Source organism: Caretta caretta, chromosome 18 (genome assembly GCF_965140235.1).
Source record: "Caretta caretta isolate rCarCar2 chromosome 18, rCarCar1.hap1, whole genome shotgun sequence".
Taxonomy (NCBI): Eukaryota; Metazoa; Chordata; order Testudines; family Cheloniidae; genus Caretta; species Caretta caretta.
Window position 1 is genome coordinate 15,334,546 of NC_134223.1, and position 14,529 is coordinate 15,349,074.

General features: G+C 48.7%; 1 protein-coding gene across 7 annotated transcripts in view; it reads left to right on the forward strand.

Annotated features, from left to right (window-relative positions):
• The window catches only part of LOC125624525 (tyrosine-protein phosphatase non-receptor type 11), an 83,541-nt gene that overhangs the window by 53,579 nt on the left and 15,433 nt on the right, over positions 1–14,529 (forward strand). For all 7 annotated transcript variants that reach the window (XM_048825312.2, XM_075121104.1, XM_048825309.2 and 4 more), the window contains one exon: positions 13,341–13,535. In XM_048825312.2, the coding sequence (XP_048681269.2) occupies positions 13,341–13,535 (195 nt within the window). The remainder of the gene's footprint in view (positions 1–13,340; positions 13,536–14,529) is intronic.

The following is a 14,529-nucleotide window of genomic DNA, read 5'->3' on the forward strand; positions in this document are numbered from 1 at the left end:
AGGTGCAAATGCTGATCACTGAGGGCTTGAAGTGCAAGAGACAAGCTAGTCCTCTGAGTGTCCGCTTCGAATCCCTCAGCACTCGAGCAGCACAGCATTCAATCCTGGCAGGACTGATTGATCCCTTCATTGTTCCAGGATAAACTTGAGTAACATTCATGTTGTGTAGGCCTTTTGAATGAGACCTGCGAAAGCCCAGGTGCTGTCTGCTCTGCATGGACAAGATCCCAAGGCAACTTCCATTAAAAATAGGGCTTTGCCCTTGAAAACTGGGTCAGCGTCTCTCATTGACGTGCAGACCCCCTCAACCCTAGTGTTGGCTGCGTTTCTGCACAATCATGTGTACATAACCTTAAGTCCTTTGGGGACCTTTGGGCCCAAAGCCATTACAGAAACGAAGCGTATGAGTATGGTGATTTGGCTTTGGAATGTGGCCTTCCAGGAAACAGTGGATCACGTTCCATTTGTGCCTGGTGGGACTCCACTGATGTAAAAGTTACAATGAAGATAAACATAAGAACGGCCCTACTGGGTCACACCAGAGGTCCATCTAGCCCAGTCTCATGTCTTCTGACAGTGGCCAGTGCCAAATGCTTCAAAGGGAATGACCAGAAGAGGGCAATCATCAAGTGATCCAGTCCCAGCATCTGGCAGTCAGAGGCCTAGAGACACTGAGAGCACGGGATTCCGTCTCTTACCATCTTAGCTAATAGCCATCGGTGGACCAGTTCTGCATGAATTTATCGAATTCTTTTTTTAATCCAGTTATAGTTTTGACCTTCATGACATTCCACAGGTTGACTGCATTCTGTGAAGTACTTCCTTTTTGTTTTAAACCTGCTGCCTATTAATAATCATTCGGTGAGCCCCTGTTTCTTGTGTTATGTGAAGAGGTAAATAACACTTCTTCTTCTTCTTCACTTTCTCCACACCATGCATGATTTTATAGACTTCTATAATATTCCCCCCCTTAGTCCTCTCTTTTCCAAGCTGAATAGTCTCTGGTTTTTAATCTCTGCTCACATGGAAGCTGTTCCATACCCTTAATAATTTTTGTTGCCCTTCTCTGCGAGGTGACCAGAACTGCATGCAGTATTCAAGGTGTGACCGTACTATGGATTTACATAGTGGCATTGTGATATTTTCTATCTTATTAGCTATCCGATAATGCAAAGAATAGAGTTGACCCCCGAGTCCATGAGGTTAAAAGGAGCAGTTTGTGTGTTCCAGGGGTAGCTTTAACCCCTCCTGGGCCATACCTACCTGGAGCCTTACCGAGAATAAAACAGTGTCCCTGCCCCCATGCAGGCATCTTCTCTGACGTTATTTTAGTCGTTTGTAGTTTTTTCAGTGGCTGTTAATTTAGGTTTACAAGTCATTACCATATACTTGGTTTAAAGTAACCCTATGCTGCAATATATTGGTTAGATATTTTTTCCCCATCTGGCAAGGTATTGCTGTGTTACAGGATGTGAGCGTAACTTGTTTGTTGGAGGTACTGTATCCCCTCCCCCATGCCCTGACTCTTGGTAGCCACTTGCAGGTTTTAATAGTGTTTTGAATATTTCAAGTGAGTTTTCACACTTGTTGTTTCCCAAAAGTATAATCTCGCTCCAGCGCCCTTCCTCCGTCCCGCCCTCCCCCCCCCCCCCGATTCCTCTCTCTGATGCTGGAACCCAAAATATCCCCATTCATGCTGATCTACAACAAGCTGGGCAGTAATGTGGGGGGCCATGGGAAGGACCGTGGTTAACTTTTCAGCAGGGTAGACAGTTTCAGCATCAGACTTTAATTGCTTATGCTGCAGGTAATCTTTGCAATCAGAAGCTGTTGAGTTAATAAGAGACAGGAAGTCTTTCTAATTAGAATGGAAAATAGAGTTAGTCACACAGAGCTGCCTTGAACAAGCTGATCACTGGGAGAGAAGAAGCATAAGACTGGGTTTGTCTGTGTGGTGTTAATGCCTTTTTTCTTTTAATTTATTTTTTTGAGTCAATGTTTTTGTCCGTTTTCAAAGTGAGCCACTGACGGCATCTCGGTAGAGTCAGGTATAGTGTGTGAGAAGCAGCATCTGCCTGCACAAGCTTTCCTTTCCAGCACTCTGCCCACACACGTCTGCCATTCCAGTGCCTCGCCGGGGCTCCATTCGGCGCTATCCTGAGCAACACGACCACTGATGATGATGCAAACTGCCCTTAAATCTGCAACCCCTTCTGTTCTGCTCCTGGCACATGCTATGATGGAATGGTTAAAACGCCAGTGACCTCCTCCAAAATAGCCACTGCTAGCCAAAGCTTCCCAGATCTCCTGTATAAGGAAGTCTATATGTCCCTTGTTCTTGCAGGTGTGTGGGGAGGGGGGCAGCAAAGGGAGGTGATCTGGGATTTCAGGGGAGGGGTGATTTGGGATTTCAGGGGAGTACCTGGAACATTTTTCTAGAGGAAGAAGACCCTTGTGTTGCCATTTAGCCTGATCCATGATGACTTGACACTGGGGGGGCAGTTACTTTATGTGCTAAGGGTACAGGTGCTTTCCCACTACTTTTTGGGAACTGGGATGGTTGGTTACTATTTGTAGCCCAATGGAGTCTTGAGCTGGGTGGTCGGTAGGTGTGACCACAAGATAAATATTGAATTAAAAAAACAAATTGTGGGTAGCTCAATCCAAGTCCAATGTCCCTCGCCCACAGCCGGCGAGATGTGTGTCAAGCACAGAACACGAAGTTTGCCTTGAAGTCTTAATATTTATCAATTGTGTGGCCACAACCCACTGACACATTTTGATTCAGTGGAAATTCTGAACCAACCTCGCACACAAAGTATGCAATCAGCAAAGCCTGTGACGCTTCAATGTTTCCAAGAAAGTGCCTCTAAGTTTGTGCATTTGATTTTTGCAAGCCAGGTGTCATATATGAAGCTTCAGATGCTTAAGCGATGGAAAAAAATCTTTCTCCCTGATTATCTTACCTTTGACAATGTACTATCATCTAAAATCTTCCCGCCTGAGCCCCCTTCTCATTTCTAGTGACTGCCTTCAAATGCTGCCTTTGTCACACACATGGGGTCATGTGCACGATGTATGGTATCATCTCTTGCACACATTTCATGAGTCAGGAAAGCAGTTCTGGGTGTGCTCGTGTCCCATTGAAACTGACGCCATGCAAGTTTGTGTTTTCCGGAATTGGAACTATAAAGCATAGATCAGTGGACAGAATGAGTAGCATTAGGTTATCTGAATTCCAACCAATCATGTTGCCCACCTTGTTCTTCAAAGAACCAAACGTGTCTGAAGGTCAGGAGCAGAAAGTACCTCTTCAGACAGCGAGCTAGCCTTCCACCTTCAGGTTCTCCAAGAATATGGGAAAAGGCAGCTCCCTTCATGAGAGAGGGGACGTGGGCCGAGGAGAGAGGTTAGCTGTAGCTCTGGCTGACCAGCCCCCAAACTGAGTGATCCACGTGTTCATGGATCTCCAGGTAAGTCTCTTCCTCAGAAGCCCTCCCACAAAAGATGCAGCAGCCTCTGTCCCCATCCCTTGAATGTCTCTTCCCACGTCTTCCTCTCACTCTATGCAGCCTGGATTATTTGCTTCTGTCCCTGCAGCAATTACTCTGTGTCGGGTTGGAAATGGAGTGATACCCTCTTTATCTTCTTTGTACTTATTTGGGAAATCCGGTAACTTCTGAGTGAGTCAGGTTAGTTCTTTCCAAATCAGTGAAAAATCTGAATGGAGACAAATACAAAAAGAATCTTCCATAGCCCCATCTCTGTTCTTTTCCTTCCTCCCCTCTCTTCAGATCGTTTTCAGCTAGTCAGTATAACATGTTGCCACACTTGGATATTGCAAGCCCCTCTTCTTCCAGTATCAGGAGAAGCTTGTTTTCTTGAGCAGTCTTTATTTTTGACATGGATCTGTGAGTACTGAACCTTTTATTAACTGAGGCTGTCTCAAGCTCTGTGTACTTTAGCAGTGATAACAAAATACATTTAATAATAGCTATACATAAATATTTGATTCAGCATAGAACGGAAAGGGTCTTGCAACTTTAGCTGAAGAAATGCAGCAGTGACCCTCATACTCGGATTAAGGAGGAGATAAGATACAAGTTTCTCATGAGTTATCTTATTCTGGGTCTGTATGGTGTTTCGCCCAATGTGATCCTGATCTCTGTTAGGGTATCTAGGTGCTAGGGGAATACAGATGACAAGGTGACTGTGCACACATCCATGGGTTACTTAGTGCTGAATTACCCTTTCAGGGACTGGCTCATGTGGGTTATGAGAAGTGGAGCCTTTTCACAGGGACCTGGCAACAAACCAAGCATTCCTATTTTATGACATTTGCACAGAAAGCCAGTAGAGACCAGGGTCTTGGGGAACAATGGGGCACTTTGGGAAAGATTTTGTTTGTTAAACTTTCACAGGTTTGTAAAACTTAATTTGGGTTGAAGGACAGCTATAGAAAATGTTAGGGTGGGAGGTGTGGAATGGTGACATCAGAGGTTGCTCAGCCAGTCATCTTAGTGTTGATTTCCATAGAGGATATTTGCATATTGCAGTCCCGATTAAAAGATGTTCTAAAAATACCATAAAAGCTAGCCCTGTTTTCACCTCACATTTAATCACAACTCTGTCTTATTTGTTCAAAGGAAGGACTGGATGCTAATTAGGGTTTTGATACCCAATCTTCTAAAGCTCAATACTGGCTCTTAACAGAACTAGCCTCTTATATCAGGCATGATGTGATGGAAGCTACTTGGCAAGTCGGAGAGACCCTGTGCTGTGCTAGGCCTCCTCTGTTCTCATGTGGGAACTGTGGTGCGTGCTTAGAGCCGTGTCTCTGGCCTTTTGAAGCATCCAAATATTTAGAATCACTTCTGAGAAAAGCAAGGATCCATTTACAGAATCAGTCAGCTCTCTGTAAATAACTTTAAACAAGGGGAAACAGTATTTTGAAAGTTTCCTGAGATGCAGCTGGCCTTGGGCCACAGCGGTAACACACATCTGTTAAAAGCACCTAATAGAGACCCTATTAACTTGGTAAATAGGTCACATTTTATGGGAACAGATCTTATCTAGGTTTGCTGCATGCAATAGAAAATGCTTCTGGTTAATAAAATCTTGCTAGAGTGCATCTCTCTCCCATAGTGATGTCCCTATTAACACTTCTGTAGGACACTGTTATTGTTAGCTAGACACTGGATTTTATAGGTTGTTCCCCCTTCCTCCCTGCAAAAAGCTGTAAAAGTCCTCTCCACCTGGTATTTGACTGATTAAATCTATCACCAAAGAGACAGAATTTAGGATTCTGTCATGTGAATTACATATACACACTGCAGGGTTCAAATCAAGCTCTGTTACGGAGGAGATACTGTTTGTTTGCAAGAGTATAGATAGAATGAGGAGGAAAGAAGGGGCTGAAAGAGGAATTCAAGAAATCTTGAGAAAACATCTAAAAAAGCAATTGTCATGGCAGCTTAGTATGTTAGCACCTAAAGGTCCCATCCGAGAACAAAATATATGTATGCTTGGTAAGACCCAGTCCCAGCTTCAGAGAGTTTACAGTCTGAATAGGCCAGACAAAGAGAGTGTTGTTTTCATTTTACAGATAGGGAACTGAGAGACTCGCCCAAGGTCACAAACGAGGTCTGTGTCAGAGCTGGGATTAGAAACCAACTGTTCCGAGTCTCAGTCAAGTGCCTTAATTGCAAGACTATCTTTTTCGAGGGCTGGGTTTCTCACCTGACGAAAAGTAGATAAAAATCCTGTTTTGTCTTATAAAGGGCCAAACTCTCTGTGGATGTAACTGCAAGGAACTCAGTGGAGTGTCACCAGCAGAGAGTTTGGCCTAAATGCTTTTTTGCTACTATTTCTTGCTTTACAAGTTTGACTTGGGGCTGTGGTTTGTCTGATACCTTGGTACATCCTGGAAATGCCTCCTCTGAATCATGAATTTTGTTTTCCCGAATCTGGCTTGACCAGCAAAGTGGGGGAAGTGTTACTTTGGGGGCAGGGAGCTTGTTCTGTATGGAAAGCTTGGATGGGAGCAGAAAACAAAAGCCTAGAATCTATGCAGCACAAACCCCATGGAGAAACCACTGTCCACTTATGAGCTCACTAATTGCCTTACGTTTGTTCTTCCTGGGATACTCTCTTCTCTCCATTGCAGAGAAATCTTGGGAATGGTGGGTAGCGGGATGGGAGAACTCTCCGCTACCCTCCTGCCGCCCCCATTGAAGCCTGCATTGATTGAACCATCTGCACCCATTCCATAATTACCCCATGTGGTGATTGCAGGAGAAGTGCCCATCCACGTTAGGCTACTGCGTGAAGCCATCCCACCTTGCCTCATGCTAGCTTTTGGGAAGGAGGAGATGGCATCAGGTCCACGTGACTGTGGATATTGGTTTGGGGCCTGGTGAACTGAGAGACAGATGAGGCTGAGAGTCTTCTCGGGGGAGAGACTCCTCCTCTCTCCACGCCCTTTTGATCCTTGGCCTCTCTGCTAAATTGCTGTACTGCGGACACCTATCCAGTGGGGAAGGAGGGCTGAGAACATCAATCGATTTCACATCGGCCCCTGGGACATCGGGGGGTGGTGAGTTCTAGCCTTCACGCACCCGACCTAGATTGGAACCATTAACTGCCTGGATGACGACGCTCAAGTCCATTCCAGAGCCATTTAATTCTCTGACTTCTGTCTCTCCAGTTGGACGTGCCTCCCAAAAGGCAAGAGAATAACATTTGGCTCTCTTCGGCATGATGCAATGGTAGAGAACTGAGCATTTTGCTGAGAACCCAAACTACTGTCTGAGCAGGGTCAAGTTTTCAACCAAGTTTCTAAAATACGTGGGAGGCGCTTCCTGTTTTGCATAGGCAATATTTTGGTGTTTTTGCAAGTGGGGTCACACGTTGCCTGATAAGTTTTAGGCTGCCTTTGTGGCTCTGCCCAATGAAACACATGACCAAAAATACTTTGGGGGGACAGCAGCCAAGTGTGGCTCATGTTTTGACTCGTAGACCAGTTCTTCTGCCTTTGGTGCCAAAAATTATCCGATTCAGGAGTCCGCCAATCTGAGCATCTTTGGTCTAGAAATCTGCCTGGAAACCTAATGAGGCTGTTCTGGAAGCCTTGAGGCTGTTCTCAGTTGGCCCAATTAAGAAACCGCACGGAGAGCAACTTCTCCCAAGGAGGGAATCTAATTTATAAAGAAAATCCCAAATATTTTCAGCCATTTAAAAAAGGGGTTGTGGGTCACTCTGGGACCGTGGGGAGGGTTTGGGTGAGCTCTTAGCTCATGTAAAACATTTTGACCACCCATAGTGAGTTTCACCCAGTTGTTCTGAATATTGGTGGGTGGCTGCATCCCCACTTCATTAGCAGAACACGTAGGACAGAATTATTTTCCCTGGTAGGGCTCTTCCAGGCATTGCTGTTCGTCCTACATGTGAGAAGCTGCTGCTGATGTGAAGGTTATGCAAGGAAGGGTGGCCAGATTCAGGAGATCTTGTTTTGAATCCTGGCTCGGTCACCCATTTCTTGTGACCTTACACAAGTCCCCTTATCTCCTTGTGCTGCAGTTCTTCACCTGTAGAATAGAAGTAAAAATGCAAAATATCTCTCTCCTTTTATGTCTAAGTAGATTGCAAAGCCTTCAGAGCAGGGACTGAGAGTCTCTGTGTTTATGCAATGCCTAGCATGGTGGTGCCCTGATCTCTAACGGGGTCTCTAGATATGCCATTGTAATACAGATTATCAGGGTTTCTCATGAGAGAAGTTTGGCATGGACGCACCATTTGGCTCAGAGTTTTGAACTTGCTGACTCTTAAATCTCCAGAGAAGTTGGATTCTGCTAGCAAACAGTGCTGCGTCCGAGTGCTAGAACAATGTCCACTTTGTCCAGCACTAGCTGTGCCACTGGGTGAGTCGCGTATCTCGGCGTTGCTCTCTCTCTCTCTCTCATCAGGCCAGGTCTTTGCATTGGTGAGGATGTTGTTCTGGGATTGGGGGTCTGTGGCCCAGTTTGAAGCTGCTCAGTGAGACTTTTAAAGTTGCAAAAGGAGGGGCAGGGGGATGAAATCCCTCAATGCCCTTTGTGCTAAGCATGACCTTGAGGGCTGCCTGGATAAAGAGCCCCAATTGTCCATTTTCCCTTTGCATCCATGCAGTGCTAGCAGCCTTTTGACCGGGGTGGGGGGAGGATTTCAGTGAACTGGGGCTTTGTAGGTTTTTAGTGGGCTTGGGTTGTAGGGAGGGAGCAGTGGAATGAAGGAAACTTCAGAGCGTCTGGCCAAATGGCGAAGATGTGGCTTCCATCCGGTGTGTTCTGTGCTGAGCAAAGGCTCTTCACGTCCAGCCTCAGGCATGAAACTGCTGGCGAACTTCATCTGCCAGCTGTGATTGGATCAGTAATGATGCTGCCCAATTTAGAACAAAACTTTTGCCTGGCCATGCTGTCACATTGGGAAGCGTAGCCTAGAGATCTCCCCCCTCTTTATGCCTTTATATGCACAAACTCGCTTTGCATAAGGGTTGATAAGGTCTGATTTTTAACCCACGCTCGCTCTCTCTGCCTCTCTCACTAAAGATGTTTCCAGCGCGTGTGGTGACGATTACCATCTCTGATTATGGTCAGGGTGTTTTTGAAGGGCTGAGTAACCACAATTGGAGACAGACTTTGAAAAGACTTTCCATCTCTCTTGAAAAGCTGGCCCTGAATCACCTTGGAAACCCTTCCCGAGCACGTCCACAGCAGCAATCTACCTGAGCGTGGGAACAGCCCGGCTCTTCTGAGAGGGGGGTTCGTCATCTGCACCAAGCTCTGGAGCGGAGTTTCACAGCTGGCTTCTCTTTTCTTATAATGGGCTGAACTTAAACTCTAGATCCAAATGCTCCCAAACTTTTAAGTCTCTATCTGTACCACAACTAGAACAGACTCCTAACAGGTCCGATTCAAGCCATAGTTACAGACCGGTGTTAAGCATGTCCTAGTAACTCCATCAACACACCAGACCTTTCAAAACTGTCTCTCCTGCTCTGCCTTTGGCACCCGGCTGTTTAGTTTCTTGAGGACTGAAATGCTGTGGTCTAACTAGAGCTATTGTGCTTGGTATATGGGGTTTCTAGGTGAAAGATGATAGAGAGGAGGTCAGACTAAAATTCACCACTCGCCATTGTGAGCCTCTGTTCACTGTGTGTGATGTATCGGGAGTAGGCATCCAGTGCCGGCCTCTCCAGAGGTGGGTTTTATGTATTGTTGGGCCAAAAATTCTACAGGCACGTAGGGTGGATTTTTCAACTGGTCCGCTTATGGCAGCATTCTTCCTAGCTTAAGAAACGTCTCCTCCTGTGGCAGAATCGAAGGTAAACTGCCCGAGCTCCCCCGCTCATGGGCTCAGCTCCACAATGAATGTGAAATTTGCCGGTGGAGCTTACGCTGGTTTACGCCAGTGGAGGATCTGGCCTAGTGTGGGCAGCTGACGAATCTTTGAGGAAGTGGAGCGGCTAGAGAACATGTGGCTACTGCTGCGTTTCTGGAAGTCGGTCCCCGAGGGTTCAGCAATACTGATGGCACTTAAAAGTCATCTGCACTTCTTGAATAGCTTTATTGATCTAAAAGAACGCAGCTATGTGCATTCAAAAGGGACTTGCCCACTGAGTGGGACCTGAATAAGAGATGCTCTTTCACAAAATCCATTGGCTTTGACAGTCACGTCATTCCTCTGTTGCTGCTGATGATGATTAAATGACATGTATTTGGTGTAACGAGTTCGCCCTCCTTTCCGCCTCTGATTCCAGCCGCAGCGATGTCCCAAGCCTCCCTTTTGATGTCACAGTCCCTAGATGCAGACATGATTGTGCTGTCCATGGATGGAGTGACTCTAGGCTGGAAGCCCATCCGAGGACCAAGTCTAGGCCAAAAAACGGCCAGCAAAACGGGGCTAGATCATCCAGTGATGCAAACTGGCTTCAGTCCATGGGCGCTCATTCCATTTCATTGCTGGCTGGAGACACTGCAGGCCATCGCGTGCACACTTGCACAGGTTCACAGTAGTGTAGATCAACCTGTCCGTACCCTGCATCCTCTGACTCCCCCGCAGCCCATCTACGCCGTGATGGATGCTTTCTTCCTCATTCAGAAGAACTGGAAGTAGCCCCTCGAGGAAAACTCGGCCTGCAAGGGCTTGTCTAGATTAGAGGAATTTGCACGGAAGCAGCTACACTGATGGAAGACACTGCTGCAAAGTCTTGTTGCAGGCCTGGTGCAGAATTGGGCCTATACTACTGCAGCTGTCCGAGCGAGTTACGTGGCTAAGCCGCACTGGTACCAGCCCCATCTCGCAGAAGTGCGGTGCCTCTAGACTGGGAGTTTGCCCGGGTGTAGTATCAGCATTTATATAGCTATTCCAGTGCACAACCCGCAGCCACTCCTCTTGCAACTTCGCTCCTAGACACGCAGCCTCCTTCCGGGGTGACCTGTTGAAAGCAGTCTTGCCCAGGGACTGTTCAACACCAAGGGAAGGACTCGCGTTTGGTCCGTGGGCTTTGGATCTGGCTCCTCGTTCCGTTTGACCCCGCGCAGAATACGAATACTTCGTGCCCTTGTTATTCTGTGTTCTCTGAAGCCGGTGATTCTCTTCTGCATGACGTAGCCCACCCCGTGCACCTCCCAGGTCTCCTCCCTCTTGCTGGAGCAGTTGCTTTGGCAACAAATAGAGGCCAGGAGCCGCTTGTCCTCTCTCTCTCAGCGACAGGCTTCCAGCCACCAGGGATGAGCTCAGCAGGGCTGCCGCTAAGTGTATTTAAAATGCAATTAGCCTGCCTCTCGGAAAGGGTAGCAAGAGCTGTGGCAGGAGCTGGCTGGGTTTTACAAGGGCTGAGGGGGCCCTTGGAAGAAGCCAGTAAACACTTGCACTTGGGGCTCAGACACTAGGGCACAGCAAGTGGCAAAGTCAGGAGTGGCCAACTGGTTTGATGGCTTTAGAGGTTGGGATGGGGGAGGCGGGGAAGGAGAGAATGAAATCTAGCTCTGTCCATGTTCTGCTGCTTATTTGCTTTTATCTACAGGAACTCGTTGCTTAAAGTCGTCCCGTTAACGTTGTTACGTTGCTGATCAATTAGGGAACATGCTTGTTTAAAGTTGTGCAGTGCTCCCTTCTAATGTCGTTTGTCCACGGCTTGCAGGAAGAGCATCCCAGTGGAGCTGGTCAGGCTATCAATTGCTGGCAGTTCAGCTGTCCCTCCCCCCACTGCCATGTGCTGCTCCTGCCCTTTGCCTTGGAGCTGCTCCCCAAGTGGGGGGGGCGAGGGGAAGAAGAGGGGGGCGAATGTCAGGGTGTCCTCCTACCCCCTGCTCCTGCACCCCGCTTACTCCATCTTCCATAGAGCAGGGGGGACACACGGACTGAGGGAGCAGCGTCTGGTCTCAGCTTGCTAATCTAATTAACAAGGCAGCGTACTTCTGACCCCACTCTTCATACTTAAAAGGGGAAATGAGCATCTCTATCTCTCAAACACACACAGGGTGTGTGTGTCTCTCTGTCTGCCCTCCCTCCTTTCCAGCTGCCTTGTAGAGTGGGAGAGTTAACCCTTGAGGGCTCAGCCAATTGCTAGTTCATCATTCAGCAGTAAGGCATTCCCTGGGAAATATCCCACCCTCCGACTCCTCCACCTCAACCAAGCTTCAGAATCATCATCACTGTGTACCAGAAGTCTTATGGGGAAATTGGATTCAATTAACATCGTTTCGCTTAAAGTTGCATTTTTCAGGAACATAACTACAACGTTAAGTGAGGAGCTGCTGTATTAGACTTAATGCTGAGGGGTGGGGAGGACCTGGACTCCAGTCAAGGCCGGGTTGTCACTTTCCTTTCCAAGACAGGTCACACGTGGGCTGGAAGCTTTCTCCCCAAATCACAGCCAGCGCGTGGGATCTGAATCCTGCTCTTCCTGTCGTAGGCTCCCCTCCCACGTCCAGCAATGGGCACCAGCCACGCTCTGCAGCATCCGCTTCCTTCTCCTCCTGCGCTGGGTGAGAGGGCCTCTGGCACAGCCCATGGAGGCGAGCCTCCCAGCCTGGGTCAACCGACTCCGGTTGTGCTACCACCCTGGGAACAGCTGTGTCAACAGTGCTTTGGAGCTGTAACTTGCTCTCTGAAGCCTGGGCAGAGGGGAGGGCTATTTTTAGCATTGGTGCACGAGCCTGTCCATCTGGGCTCGGAGCCTGCTTGCCGCCATGGGCTGTGTAGATGGAGCCTGTGCAGCTCTGCCAGTGGAGACCTGAATCCTGGCCTGCATCTAGTCCTGGGTCCTGTGCAACAATGCTGTTGCATTTCGGTCCTGCTTGTGTAACGCTGACAGACCCCGGTTGTCAGCAGGCAGGATCGAACCTGGGACCTCCGGGAGCTCAGTGTGTGAGCCTCCACTGCATGAGCTAAAAGCTAAGGCTGTAGAGCAGACTCGTTTAACTCTAAATGGTCTCAGTGCAACTAGATGGGACAGAACACCACACCCAGGAGGTGTGTGGGTTGCACTTGCATCTAGTAACACCCTGCTCATTCAGTCCTGGAGCAAGCATGCAGAATTTATGCACAAGTTGTGTCTTGTGTCCTGAATAAATGTCCTTCAGGTGCTAGGAAGCAATCCTCCTCACTCTGTCCCGAGGTGCCAGGTTCTGAACCTGGGGTTGGTAGGTCACACATGTGCAGCAGTGTCCCTTAGCAGCGATCTCCAAGATGCACTAACTGGGGGAGGGAGCAGTAGATCTTGGAACTGGAGTTAGACAGGAGAAAACATAATCTGAACCAAGTACAGAAACCTCTGGGGCTCTTCAGCATCTGTAGGGCCCAAGTTGATGGGAGAAGCAAATGCCCAGCTCCTCTGAAAATCAGGCCCCGAGGTGCTTTTAAATGGGAGCATTGCTGGGGAAAAAAATACTGATTATCTGATGTGAGGTTTGTGCGATTTGACTCCAGTTGTTGTGGATGCCTATTAATGTGGGTATATCAGCAGAGATAGTGTTGCTTAGTGGGCAGAACTCTGGCCTGGGACTTGGGAGACCCGGGTTCCATTTCCAGCTCTGTCACTGGCCTGCTGACTGACTTGGGAAACTGAGGTATGGGGAGGGAGTTGCTTGCCTGTCTGTAAAATGGGCATAATGGGGGTACCAGCCTCCTTTGTAAAGCCCCTTGAGATCCGCTGATGAAGAGCGCTAGATGAGAGCGGTTTGGTACATTACCTCAGGTTTGAATTCTACCAGGGCCCCTGGACTCCGAAGCTCACTGCCCGTGTGTGCTGTGGTCCCTCTTGCACTGATACAATGTCCTGTCTTCTCCCCCACCAGGAGAAACGACGAGGTGACCCACATTAAGATCCAGAACACCGGAGACTACTACGACCTCTATGGAGGGGAGAAGTTTGCCACCCTGGCCGAGCTGGTGCAGTACTATACTGAGCAGCAGGGGCTGCTGCGGGAGAAAAACAGCAACGTCATTGAGCTGAAATACCCTCTGAACTGCCAGGACCCCACCTCCGAGAGGTGAGCTGCTGCTCTCTGCCTGCCACCCAGCCGGGGCACCTCTCAGTGAACATGCCGGGCAAATCCCCAAGCATCACTCACTCTGGTACTCAGGGGAGGTTTGCTCTGAGGCTAACCATGCACCCAGGCTGGGTTTGGAATGGAGCCCCAAACTGGGTGCATTTGGGTTTCATAGCCCGAAAGCTGCCCGCATAGACCCTCGTGATCCCTTCCCCCTCCTGTTTAGCAGTGCGGCAAGGGCAGGATGGTGTTGGCTCCCCCTCCCCCCCTTCCCCCCCCGCCGCCCCTTGTGACAGTTGCTAGAACCAGACCGAGAACCTGTAACACTGGGAATCCCTTTGACTTCTGTTGAATTGCAAACTTGTCTCCAGTAACCTCAGACTTTCCCATGAGTCCCAGATTAGTGCCCCCGCCCCCATGACCATCACGCTCTGATTTCCGCTCCTGAGTTTCCCCCAGTGTCACATGCCCCCAAAGAGCGGGCCTGCCTGGACCAGAAAGGGAAATGCATGGGCAGGCAGGTGGAGATGCCACTTATGGCCACTAATTACTCTAACTTTAGCAGCCCCAGTCAGGCGGCGGGACAGTCTCACTTCCTGAAATGGCAGCTCCACTCCCCGTGCACTATCATGTGAGCTGCCCTGGCTGAGGGGCTGGGAAGTCCCTCCGGCTCCTGTGCTGCCTGGTTGCTAAGACGGGTTAGTTGCTCATTCCATCCTGCAGCATGAGAAGCAGCTAACGCTAGCAGAAGCCCTGGAGAAGTGGAAACCTCCCTCGTATTGATTCCCTCCAAAGAAACTCTGGCATGGTGAAAGTTTGTTTTTTTTTTTTTTTTAAAGGGTGTCCGCTCCTCGCCAGCACTATGCGTCTCCGGCGTTAAGGAAAATGGGTCCTAGGTCCAGCAATACAAGGGGGGGGGCGGGGGCTGCAGATGTGGATGGGGATCTGGTTCTGGAATAGCAGAGGATGCTGGGAACGGGGATTGAGGCACATT